The sequence below is a fragment of the Orcinus orca genome, chromosome 4, assembly GCF_937001465.1.
Source record: "Orcinus orca chromosome 4, mOrcOrc1.1, whole genome shotgun sequence".
NCBI lineage: Eukaryota > Metazoa > Chordata > Mammalia > Artiodactyla > Delphinidae > Orcinus > Orcinus orca.
Window position 1 is genome coordinate 47,671,305 of NC_064562.1, and position 13,758 is coordinate 47,685,062.

Below are 13,758 nucleotides of genomic sequence, written 5' to 3' on the forward strand. Positions count from 1 at the left end.
TATTGCAATTAGCCAAGGAAAAATGAGAAATTGGGGTGTATGTCAAATCATTGAAGCTAAAATTGCAAACTTAGAAATTGAGTAATACCTGAGGTTACATCAGTTTCTGTATATAGCTTATCTAGACATTTGAGTAAAACTAGAATGATGTTCTTGTGATTTTTTTTTTTTTTTTTTAGTTCCATGCCATTGCAGTGTCAACTAGGCCTCAGTTACTTTTTAGTTTGCCCAAACTGAGCCCATCTCAACATTTGGCAGTCCTTACCAAGCAATTACTTCACTGTATGGCCTGCAGCCAACTTCTGCAATTCAAAGGATCCATGCTTGCCCTGGCCATGGTTAGTTTGGAAATGGAGAAACTCATTCCTGATTGGCTTCCTCTTACAATTGAACTGCTTCAGAAAGCACAGGTAGGTGTCAGTCTAATTAAATAGTGTTCATTTTAAAGTTTTTCTCCTATTGGGATACATAGGGTTAGCAGATAGTTATAAAACTAAGAGACATTTTAATCTTGTAATGGCAACTCATTTTTAAGAGTAGAGTATAGTTTTACACACTTTAAATTTATGTGTTAGATGTCTTTTTTTCCTTTTTTAAAGCTCAGATAGTATTTTCTTGATTCTTTTCATCCCTTCTAGATTACTTTAAAAGTAAGATTCTTGATAATATATTCTCCATTAGTTTTGTATGAAGAACATTCCTAGCTATATTTGTAGGTTTCATTATAGTACTTCTGACTTACTCATTTTATAAAAGTCAAGAACATAAATTGCAAGAAGTTACTTTTTTAGACAAGCAGATAATTTATCGTTGGCTAGAGAGGGAAGTATTTGGCAAATAGAAACTATATTCCTGAAGTTCCAGGACTTTCTGAAGTCCTGGTAGTTTTCACTCTTGCTTAAGATTGGTTAATAACTTGTATCTGCAAATTGATACAAAATGTTAGCAGTCAGTTAAATTTTTTTCAACTGTCTATATAAAAAGTAAAAGTTTAGTGGAGAAAATTCTCATTCAAATGAAAAATTAGTAATGGTGCTGTATGTTAGCAGCAACTTGGAGAGAATCCTTATTGCTTCTATTCATGTCACCAAATAGAACCTACAAGCTTAGATCTGCTGCAAACCATACTCCTCGGCCAAAGACTTATGAACCTACTTTCCTTTTAAATATATATGTCCCTATTTATTCTCATTTGGCAGTAGTTATTCTGATTTGTTTCACTGAGTGTTATTTAGAGCAGAGTCTGTTAAATTCTGAGCTTAAAAACATTTTGTAATATAAAAAGAACTAACTTGAGCAAAGGGCTGCAGTTATTGAGCTAATAAAACTTATAATTCTACAAAAGAAAAGAGAATACTTGAATTTGGTGTTTTGTAAGATAGTTATAGTTGACGATTTTATAGATATGAGCTATAAAAGTTAGCAGACCCAGACATGTAAGGTATACCAGTGCAACCTCTCAGCTGAGAATATCATGCCCTAGTTTGTGAGCAGAGAAGGGCTGAGAGTCTTTTCATAAAAAGAATGATGATGATGATGATCAGTATATCAACTAGAGCTCCGTTCCTCTTATATGTGTCTTGTTCCACTGTTCTTAGCGTGGCTCAGCTTGTTCTGTATCCCTGGGAAACGATGGTAGTGTAACAAAGGCTGTTTCTCCTTTATGTTCTTTTAATTGCATGTGTTAGATTAAAATAATTGAGAAGTGCTTCTTTGCATTGAAATAAATGCTATAATGAAAATAAACCCAAGGAGATAGTTACTGTTTAGTGAGAATTTTTAGAAACTAACATAAACTACCACATAAGTGAATAGTGTAGCACAGAACATTTACTTTGCCTACCTAGAGTGTTGGAAAATGAAGTTGAATATTAATCTTTTACATTAGACTGCAGAAGGAGGGGAAGGGACATAAAGAGAACATCCTACCTCTTACATTTTTCATCTTTTTATTGGAACAAAGGACATATTTCTAAACGCCTCCATGACTTGGTCTCTGTGCCTGTTTCCAATCTAGTACAGAGAAAATTTGCTATATGAAGAGTTACTGTCACAGAGAAAGGACAGGCTTCGAAGCATAAATAGTAAGAATGTAAATAGCATGTATATTCTGTAGCTTTGAGGGCTTGTTCTCTACTGAAGAACACTAGAGAATCTGCTTATTCTCTTTCATAAGTCTTCTGGTGCTAGAAGAAAGTGTTCACTGAAACTGTTTTCCCCAAGTATTATTATAAGCTTGGAATTTGAAGGAACCTTCTTAGAAATCATATCATTCAACTCCTTTATTTTATAGCTGCAGTCCAGGGAACTTGGGACTTTCTCAGAGACACACAGAACTTAGTAGCAAAGAAAACTAAAAAAAAAAACCAGTGCTTTTTCTGTACCACAGAAACCTTGAAGATTCTAGTCCAGTGGTTTTAAGAGTTTCCTTTAGAACTGGAACCCTTCCCTCACCCCCAACAAAATCTTGTACACACACAATCCCAAAATCCTAAGTAGTAAAGTATTACTTTGTAATGTGTGTTTGGGGCACAGGCCTATCAGATGCAGTCCTATATAACATGGCCTCTTCCCTTTCATAAGCTATTTGGACATAGTTTGAAAACCACTGTTCCTTTCTCTTGTATATGTATATAGTTATATTCCACAGACATTTATTGAGAAATCTATGATCAAGGCATTGGGGATACAGTGATTCTAAAAAGTCTCTGCTTCATGTAATAGTCAAGTTATAATAAGGAAGACAGTTTAAAACAAGTAAGGTCACAGAACTTCAGAGATTTTGAGACTTGGTTTTAGCAATTCTCTGAAACCCTCGTGGCCCAAATCTGAGTGGCTCCTTATTCTTTAAGACTCAGACATTTTTACCTTTTGCTAAGTTCACCTGTGTTCATGTAGGAACACCAAGTCTAATATCTTTGTAATTAGACCCATGACAAGGCCATAGTAATATCAGATGTTTCTCCTGGATTTCTGGTTCTAGTTTAGAAAATTCTTGCATCAGATGGTAAGATCATGCTGGAATTACTTCTGACATGTTTCCCAGGGTCCTGGTTTGAGAGGACTGCTTAGTGGTCCATCATAGACATCTCATGCTGTGAGGGGGCCCACTATCACCAACTCTGCCTGTGTTCCCTCTGGACTTCAGACGAAGTACAGTGAGTGTTCCCTGGTTTGAAAGGCAAGCTTCCTCTTGTCCCTCCCTGTCCCCTCACTCCCCAGTCCACCGCCCCGATCACCACCCCTCATCTCTTTTGCTACCTGTTGTTGCTCATCATCCTGGGATAGCTAACCCTCTCTTTCCTCTTACCCCTTCTCTCATTGCTCTGCTTCTGTGGCTATGCTCATGTTCTCCTCTTTCTGACTGACGTGGTCCACCTTGATTATCTCAGGATGTTAAATCTACCCAGATTAGTGTGGTGGTCTTCCTAGACCCTACTCAGGCACTAGTCAAAGTACATGTTTCTGCTGTGGTGTAGTTTAAAATTAGAGTATGGAGTTAAGGAAGCAGACCTTCCCCACCAGGGTCTTCTAGTTCTTCTTAAAGGTGCTTAAAGTCAGACTACTTACTGCACTGCACGGTATTTTCCGTGCTTTATGCTGTCCATTGACCCTTATGGGTCCATCTGAACCAGTTACATCATGCTGTTCTGATCCCCTCTTCCCATCAGTAACCTATTTGGATGTCTGCTCTGTAAACTTTCAGTGCTATTTACCTACCTCCTTGGTGAGCTATATTATAGTTCTGTTTGTTGTTGCAGGGGATGCTTTAAAATGGTTACCGTATTTGAATTTGGGGAGATAGTTAAATGTTCTCTTGACACTCTGCAATCAGAACAAGTTCATTTTAAATCTTTTTATAACAATTTCATTAGAGGACTTGTCTGTTGTCTAAAGTTGCAGCAATTCCAATATGTGTGCTTATTTTGTTTCCTCCACTGCGTCTCAATGAGGACCATATTATTTTTTTTCTTAGAACAAATTTAGGTTGTAGTAGATTAGAAGAAATTTATTTTGATGCATTATTTTAGACAAAGGACTTGACTTGGGTGGAAGTAGAGTTCATTAGATGGTATTGGTTTGCATAATCTTCATTGTCTTTCCAGCCCCGTTTTCTGCCAGTCCTCACCTATAAATAGAACTCCCTATTTACTATTTTCACAGAGGAAGTTTATAATGACATAAATAGTCTTCCTTTTACTTGAAATACATGTCCTTCTTCAGGATTCTTCTGTGATACTATGCCCAGTGACCAAGGCATTAGAATATTTGTGATATTTTTACTTTTCTAGGCCATTGAGTATCATTCATTTGTTAAAGAACAGTTCATTAAACCTAGGTATACTTATAATAATTTTTACCCTGTAGCCGCCTTTTCACTTCCCAATTTCTGTCTTTTTTCCTGTTACCTCTCTTTTGTAGGCTTTTTGAAGAAGCGTGGTACCTGGCCTAGAGTACCAGTTGCCTTAAAGAACTTTGAAGCCCCATCCCTATCCTGTGTGCTTTGTTCCATTGTTTTTAAGAGAGGAAAAGAAATTCTAATACTAGTTAATAATATCTTAACCTGTTTGTTAGGGTGTTATCTAGTGCCTTTCAAACTAGGGGAAAAAATTTAGTGAACAAAATAGTAGATATTAAAAATGGTCATTTTCAGGTATAGTTTCTGCAGACATTTTTACCTTTGTACTATGTGATGACTAACACCAGCCTTTCGTCTTCCTTTCCACTGACCTGGGTAACAAGTAATGAGTATATTTAGAGATAAAAATAATTTTGTCACCAAATATGTTCTTGCAGAGCATGTTATTTTCCTTTATTTTCTCTGTGGTATTGCGAAGTCATGCTGTGTGCTACAGGTTTTATAGGTATGAATAAGAATTGATTATATAAAGAATATGTAAGACTGGAAAGTGATCCCCGATGGTTAAATAGTCAGGACAGGCTTCCTGGAGGTGGCATCAGTTAGCCAGACCTGGAAGGAATACGTAATACAGTTTCAACGTGTAGAAACAGGATGAGCAAGGCTAAAGTAAGAAAGGGCAAGATTTGTGCAGAGTAGAGAGCAGGCCTGTTAGGCAGGTATGTAGAGCACAAATTGGGATATGGTAGGAGGAAATAAGGCTGGGTCAGATTGTGGAGAGCCTTCTTAATACCAAGCTAAAGAGGTTAGATTATTTCCGGCAGGCACTTGGGGTGCCGCTAAAGAAATTTGAATAGGGAGAAATATATGTTGCCAGAGGAATTCTGACTAGAGCTATAATTGCAGGGAAAGTAAGGCAAAGAGCAACTAATTGGACTCTCTATCACAAGTAAGATTTTGAAGGCCTTCCAGGTACAGTCAGTGGTGCTAGAAACTTAGGGAATAAAAATGAATATGAGGGCTCCCCTGGTGGCGCAGTGGTTGAGAGTCCGCCTGCCAATGCAGGGGACACGGGTTCGTGCCCCGGTCCGGGAAGATCCCACATGCCGCGGAGCAGCTGGGCCCGTGAGCCATGGCCACTAAGCCTGCGCGTCCAGAGCCTGTGCTCTGCAACAGGAGAGGCCACAACAGTGAGAGGCCCGCGTACAACAACAACAACAACAACAAAACAAAACCATGATACAGTGCCTACCTCTTGGGATCTTGTAGTCTATAGTAGAAAAGCTTAAATGGTTAAATAGATTATTGTAATACAGTGTAGTAAGTATGATGACAGGTTGATACAAAAACAGATGACCCTGAAATTTGGGTTTGTCGGGGGGTTAAGGGGAGTCAAGGGTGGCTTCAAAAAGGACCGATACCTGAATTATCCTGAAGGATAAGAAGGAATTAGTGAAACTCCCAGATTTAAAAACATTAGCAAGAACGTTTTTTCTTATTGTTGTCAATTCTGCTGTTTTCTACAAAAATATAACTTGTCAAAGGTTCCCATTTACTGTTTTAAAAACAAAATAATACTTAAGTTGTTCAAAATTCTTAGTCAGCCTTTCCCCATCCCTTATTTAAATTTTTTCTTGCCTCTGTCTGCTTCTTTAAATGCTTAATGGATTTTATGTTTATCTGTACCTTGGTCTTCACTAAGGAGGTTGGAAGAGAAAAGGAGGGTAGGGTGAAAGGCCTTCTAGACAGGGGAGATAGCCTGAACAGCATATGTTGGAATATATAGCAGTGAACAAAAGAGAATAATTTCAGCTTTCATGAAGATGTACAGCATACAATTGCAATAAAGAATTCAAGTTCCAAAGAAGTTTATAATACAAATACAGATTTGGACACAGTTTCTAAAAATGATAGGTAGGCTGGAGGAGTAGACGAGTTTGAGGTAAAAGATGTGGGGAGAGAAATCTTGGGGGGCAGAGGGCACGGGGAGAAAAAGTGGCCAGCAAAGACGACAGACAGCCTATATTAATTATCAACTTTGTGTTTTCTTTCCCCCGGGCTCAGATGGATAGCTCCCGGTTGATCCACTGTCGGGAGCTTGTGGCACATCACCTTTCTACTCTGCAGTCTTCCCTGCCTCTAAATTCCGTTTATGTCTACCGTCCCCTCAAGCACACCCTGGTGACCTGTGACAAAGGAGTGTTCAGATTACATCCCTCCTCTGCCCCAGGCCCAGATTTCTCCAAGGACAACAGCAAACCAGAAGTGCCAGTCAGAGGTACAGCAGCCTTCTACCATCATCTCCCAGCTGCCAGTGGGTGCAAGCATACCTCTGCTAAACGCAAAGTAGAGGAAATGGAAGTGGACGACTTCTATGATGGGATCAAACGGCTCTATAATGAAGATAATGCTTCAGAAAATGTGGGTTCTGTGTGTGGCACTGATTTATCAAGGCAAGAGGGACATACCTCCCCTTGTCCACCTTTGCAGCCTGTTTCTGTCATGTAGCTCCAGGTGTTACCTTCAAGCGCAAACTAAGGTAGACTACTGTGGGAATGGGAACATGGAAAACAGGATAGGCTGTATAAAGGTATATACCTTACCAGGCTGATTCGAAATGAGCCAGAAAAAAAAAACCTGTTGACTTGTATGGCTAATTATAATTCAACATTATTTAAGCACTTAAAGACCAAAAAAAGTGTAAAATTCAAGATCAAAAAATTTTTAAGTAAAAAATTTCTTTGTAGTGTTTGTCAGTTCCACCCTTTTCTCTGCTAAAATGTAATGTAGATTACCCTGTGTCAGAAATTCACGTTCAGTGTTTTTTCTTTTTTAAAGTTCCAAAATTCCTAGCTAGCAAACCTTGTCCCAGAATCCTGATTTAATTTTCCTCTTGCTTTTGCTTGCTGCTTCTTTGAATACTAAATGAATTTTATGCATGTTGACCTATAGCCTGACTTCCACTGATGAGGAAACCCTGAAAATTTATTTTTAGCAATTTAGTGAACAAATTATTTCAGTGACAGCCATGTTTATAATCCATGATTCAAATTCAGCTTAATCTGAAAAAGGTACTTCAAAATTGTCTGTGAATCAGAGTTGGTAACAGAAAAAGGACTCCCATTACCATGTTGATTTTTGTTTGTCTCCTTTCAATTTCTAGAGTTTGGAAACAAAATATTTTCATTTTTATCTTAAATTGAAGCTTAAAAGTGGCATGTGATTAGGATACTCTTAAGATTTGTTGGAAGCATTTTTGACATTTGTATAATAGAATTTGTGATAAAGTTAATATATCCAGGTGCTCACCAAAGAAACATGTAACAACTAAAATTAGATTAAAAAAAAACTGTTCAGTTCACTCATTTATAATCAGTAGGAGAGACTGTCTAGATGTTGGGGCAGCTCTATGATTTGGGTCTGTAACATGTAATAACTGAATTCAGTACCCTAGTTTTATGTTAAGCTATCAGGATTTACTTGATAAAAGTTAATCCCCCTGCCTCCCCAGCCTACCTGTATTCTCTTCATGACTTCTGGGTCCTGAGCTCCCTGTGCAGCCTGAAGAAGGTACTGCAGTCAGAACCATGTACTGATTGGTAGCAATAAAAGTTGTCCTTAACCTTTTTATCTCTTTTTTTCCTGCTTGTGAAGAAGTGCAAGTTCTTGATTAGTTAGGCACTGCTATTTCAACTACGGAAGATGATAAAAATCCTAATATGCTTGCAGAAAATAAAACATGAAGAAAGGGGGGATTTAAATGTGACTGAGTTTAGGTTTTGACATGGTGGACTGTGACCTTCCAAACAGTAAATTCTTAGCTTAAGGAACTGTGAGGGCAGACACAGACCCATATCTAGATAACCTGTCACTTTTAAGCCACTGATTTTGTTCTGGTTTAGCAGAGCAAGAGTATTCTCCGGTCAACGTTTGACTTTTAAATTCTTTTATGGTAGGGCTGGCTACCTGCTGTAGTCCAGTCAAGGGGGAAACTTACATGTAAGTAAGTACAGGGAGTAAGAAGGAATATAGAAGAATGAACTATTTTGGGGGTGAAGACAGCATGAGGCTGGCTTTGCAGATACACATAAAAAAAAAAAAAAATCCCACTTATCCTAATCTTCATCTGGTTCTGTTTCTTAATTCTCCTGAATTGTGGGAGCTCCAGGAAGTCCACAACTACAAATGTTCATCATTAAAATAAATGCTACGTAACCCCCTGCCCACTTCCACTTAACAAATGAGGAACATTTTTGTTATGTAGAAAGCTAGGGATAAAGTTGAGTCTAGAATCAGAATATTTCATTTGTGGTCCAGTTGCTACATACAGATGGTACACAAGTTAGAAATAATATTCTAATTTCTTGATCTTGAGGCTTTCTAATCAAAAATGGATGGTAAGTCCGTTTGGAAAAAAGTATTTTCATGGGAAACTGAATTGGAATGGTTGGGCTGCTGCTAGGTCTCATGCCTCAAAGCTTATTTAACCCATAGATCAGTTAAATGATAGTACTTTGGAGACCAGCCCCTCCTGAGCACCCTTTCAGTTACATCTCCCTGCCACTGTCCCAGAGACCTGCGCTACCATGAGCTCTTGGAGAACTTTGGCTCTCTGGGGCCTGAACTCACGGACTGAGACAGAAAAAAGCAGAACATTCTTGAACAGTGTGGAACTTTTCATTAAGAATGTTCCTACTGTTCAATTAGATCCTGTTTTATCAGAAACTATTCTCATTAGCCTGTCCCAAGATACCTGTCTTAAATCTTGGCATCACACCACAATTACTCTCTTCCAAGATTTGGAAACTCGAGCTTTATGGATCACGATTGCCTGGTGCCTCCTGGTGGTGAGAAAACCTGTTATTCCACAAAGGCTCTGCAAAGGCAAGGGAATAAACATGATGGGAGAAATTAGTTATTCTCTAATCCTCCATTCAGCAGAAGTGAAAGTGCATGCTCTAGCTCTTGAAGCTCTTACTAGGAGTAGCCGAATAATTGTCTTTCAGGGTTGAAGTTCGTTACCTGTGGAGAACTGAATGTTCTGCAGATGATGTCTTACATTAGTGTGGAGGGGAGGGCTGGGAAAGGAGAGTGCTCTCAAATGCCACTTAAAAAGACTGATAAAACTGATTTGTCAGAAATGTTCCTGACCCCATGCCTTCGGCTCTGAAAGAAGCTATAGCGTAGTTCCTCACTTGGCCAAGCTGATGAGAATCGGAGCCTACAGTCCTGCCATTGAGGGAGTTAAGACATTGGCGTCTGCCCCCGAAGAAGTATTCTTTCTTTTCTCCTATGTTGTTAGAACCAACACGTACGTATGTCCTGTCTATTCTCTTTACATACCTGGATTTTCAGGATTTCTAATTCACTCCTTTGGAGTTCCTGAAACAAGAAAGTAAGTTGTCCTTGAACATCACTGCCCGAAACAGCACAATGTGGTTCAAGCCACTGACGCTCAGCAGGCATAACGGGGAGCCTTGTTATCTTCATCCTTAAGGTAGTTTGTACATTTTCAACTGGAAAGGGAAGATACTGTGCCAGGTGTCTTCACAACCCTCCTGGGACACAGCAGGTTGAAGATTAGAGAATTGTCCACATAGCCAAGAATTTTTAACAAGGTTCAATTTCTGACTTACCAAATACAAAGGATAAAGCTTTGAGATATGATGTTTTGTCTAACATGTTATTTCTAAAGCCTCCAAAATTGTTGAAACTAGTCTTTAAACTGTTAACAGGAGAATGTCTCCTATGCTCATTTATAATGTTTTGAGCTTTGGCCACTAGATGGTGCTTTTAGAAAAAATAGAACATCTTTTTAAGTTTCAGGGAGAAACTGGGCTTACTGTGTGGGAATGAGCAGTTGAGCGCTCACCTCTTGTTGCTAAGCAATGCATCAGCATCATTTGCAGTTACAAGTTCACATCACGTAAGCCATGGGAGGCCTGTGCATGTGGGACTGAGGGAAATTAGCAGTATCTGCCATGGTTTGGGACAGATGGTGGCTAAGTATGTCTCATACCAAAAAAAAAAAAAGTTTTGCAAATTAAAAATCCTAATACTCGTTCATTGTTTGGTCCTGCAAGATAACTTCGAATTGAGAATACTTGAAAATAGCCAACTCCCAAAAGCTTGCTGCTTTCATTTTGAGCTGGATCTGACCAATCATTAGGACAGAAAAGATGAAGTACAGGCTTTGTAGCACAGCTTGCATTAAGGAGTTAAAATGAAAGCTTTCCCTCACCATACTGATGAGTTTACAGACCTTCCTTTATTTACAGTGCGGTTACATCCCGATAAACTCATCGTAAGTTGAAAATATCCTTAAGTCGAAAATGCATTTAATGCATCTAACCTACTGAACATCACAGCTTAGCCTAGTCTACCTCAGATGTGCTCAGAACACTTACAGTAACCTTACAGTTGGGCAAAATCATTTAACACAAAGTCTGTTCTATAATAAAGTATTGAATATTCTATGGAATTTATTGAATACTGAATTGAAAAACAATGCTTCTAAGTGTATCCGTTGTTTACCCTTGTGATTGCATTGGCTGACTGGGAGCTGCAGCTCGCTGCCACTGCCCAGCGAAATGAGCATCCAAACTGCGTATTGCTAGCCCAGGAAAAGATCCAAATTCGGAAATATGGTTTCTGCTCAATGCATATCACTTTCACACTATCATAAAACCAAAAAATTGTGAGTCAAACCATCTTAAGTCAGGGACCATCTGCAGTGGTTTTTATGATGTAAGACCCATGTGTAGCACACAGACATAACTCTCCCTGGGCCATCTCTTGATTATTGAAAAGGTGTCATGAGAGGTAACCAAGAACGTCTTATCAGATAGAGAAATCTGAAGAGAGCACAAAACACTAGTGTTGAAGTTTCCAGGAGGCTGAACCTCTCCATTTCTCTTGACTCTTGAAGTACAACCTTCATAGCAGATCAGATGCCAAAACTTGACCTTATTGTGTTACACAACAGTAGGGCAGTGTAGAAAAGCATAGGCCCAGTCAACTGGTTTCTCATTCTCAGAAACAGCTTATTTTGTTAGCAAGAGAACACTCCAGAAAGAAGGGCAACCTTAAGAAAGAAACCACTGAAAAGCAATTGGGGGTGGAGGTGGGTTTTGCTTTTCAGAATACTCTCTCTCACAATTTAGCATAGAAAGGGCTTACCTTTTCTGTTTACCCCCAGAATTTGCCGTGTTTGAGGTATGCAGAGAGACATGCAATTCATAGTGCGTGGCTACATCCACAGTACCTAATGTAGGCCTGGTGCAGTATATAGAATAAAAAAACGTATTGGGGGGGGTGTGTGGGAAAGATGGATGGATATAAATAAAGGGCAAGGAGAGCTAGAACTGCAACCCTTCAGTATTCTCAACGCACCGTGCAGAGAAGGCATGGTTAAGCAGAGTTCTTCGTGGAATGTTATTCTGCACCCTCCCCACCATACACAAGTTTTCTTTTTGACAGGGACCAACCTTGTGATAATAGCCTCTGCCTCCTCTGATCTAGATGCCATGATTTTGAAAGGAAGTTTCCATAGTGGACTGAAATGCCATTCAACTCACAGCATGCAAATAACTGATTTGAGGCAGATGTGAAGTCTTCATCTGTACCTCCCACGATGTTCCACTAACAACCAAAAGATCTCATTTGTAAACAGCTACCTGTCAGAATAGGAAGGTTGGAAAGCGAGGTGAGCAGATACCGAGGCTCGCAATTAGTCTTTTTAGATTAACACATTCAACCTCTACACCAGCCCTGAGGGTGCCAGTTGTTCGCTAGAGATTGATCTGAAAGCCAGGTGGTATCAGTCTCAAGGACTAAATACCATGGTCTTAAGGATTCAAGTACAAGGATCTTCAAAATGACCCACATTGCCAACACTGTCAGTCTCCAGGGTGGAAAGATGACAGTCATCTGCAAAGCAAAAGGTTTTGCATAGAAATGTCATTTAAATACAGTGAAAATTATGTACTTAGTTTTTCAGATATCCAGAACTTTTACCCATAAGCTGGGACAATGAATGATAGGCAGAAAAATAACCAAAATAACTAAGAAGGACGTTTAGGTACAGTTTATGGGGAAAAGTATGGTCAAGTCTATTGGGAAGATGACCTAATTTTATCTGACCCAGCTCAGCACATACTAATTCAGATCAGGTCTCTCCTTTATACATGTGCTGTGCCTATCTCAAGTAGACCATCTAGACTACACTCACTTTTCAGCAATAAGGCCGAGTCTGTATCTGAAGTCAAGTAAGGTTTTTGTTTTAAAGACTATGAAAAATAAAAAGCCTATCACCAATGGAAATAGGTTCAGATGGCTCAGTTCTCCCTGCTTTCCAACAATCTAGCTTGAGATAAACGAGTAGTTTTTATTATTCGTATCTCTTAGTTGGTCAGCCAAGAGAACTTGAGAACCTACCAGTTTTATCAACATTTGAGAAAAGGAACCACCTTAAGTAAAATGCCAAATCAATGGAGGATAGCTGTGTACTTGACCAGTGGTGTCTTATCCACTTTCCCTAGATAACTGAACAGAGGCCAACCTGCGTGTAATAGCCAGTTCCCTCGCCCCTCCCATTAAGATGATTACCATTACACTTCCTCCAACATGAAGATTAAAAAGGGAATAACAGAAATAGATTACACATTTCTCTACTTAAACAAACAAAAAAAATACTGCCTAATTTGCTTTTTAAATATTGCCAAAAATGTCTTTACAATCTGATGCAGAATTTACTTTTAAAATATGAGTGATAGGGTAAAGTTGATATTAAAATATTAAAAGGAGTTTAAAACTAAATCCAATTGTTGTACTTAGTAATCACAGTGGTTTCACACAACAGGATGTTCGTGTTTAACTTACAAACCTGACAGTATGTCATGCTGTAGCATCAGTTAAGGAGTTGATACCCACCATCCACGCGCAAACCAGCGGTCACATCATTAGCAAATTTCTGTCCTTACAGATTACACTGTAGTATGGAGGGGATGGCTCTTGACTCTTATATTTTAATCATTTAATGGCTCAGATGAACCTGATTTTATTGCATTTAATAATAGTGTCTTTCTAAGTAAAGAAGGCCCCTTGCCAGCAAGCTCCTCCAATTGGTCTAAATAACCTCTTCCAAGAATCAAATGATTCAAGAAGCAGGGACTGTTGCTTCATCATTTCACCTTTCAACAGAAGCATATGTTACCATTCTTAAATACAAGGGAACACTCTTAAGATCTTTACCAGATGCAATTCACGCCACCAATATCCACCTACTATAGGGCTAAAAAATGATGGAAATAAGCAGACTATTGACAAGTAATGAAATGAAAAGGTAACTTAAAATGCGTGTTCATGCCTTAAAATAGAAATGAATTTGAAAATTGTAC

General features: G+C 38.8%; 1 protein-coding gene across 4 annotated transcripts in view; it reads left to right on the forward strand.

Moving 5' to 3' along the window:
- Positions 1–7,982, forward strand: part of CCNI (cyclin I) — a 31,816-nt gene extending 23,834 nt beyond the window's left edge. For 3 of the 4 annotated variants that reach the window (XM_033406488.2, XM_012536881.3, XM_033406490.2), the window contains 2 exons: positions 180–410; positions 6,425–7,982. In XM_033406488.2, the coding sequence (XP_033262379.1) occupies positions 180–410; positions 6,425–6,868 (675 nt within the window). In that variant the 3' untranslated portion in view covers positions 6,869–7,982. The remainder of the gene's footprint in view (positions 1–179; positions 411–6,424) is intronic. The other variant, XM_033406489.2, reaches the window with a different exon arrangement.
- Positions 7,983–13,758: the final 5,776 nt, after the last annotated feature.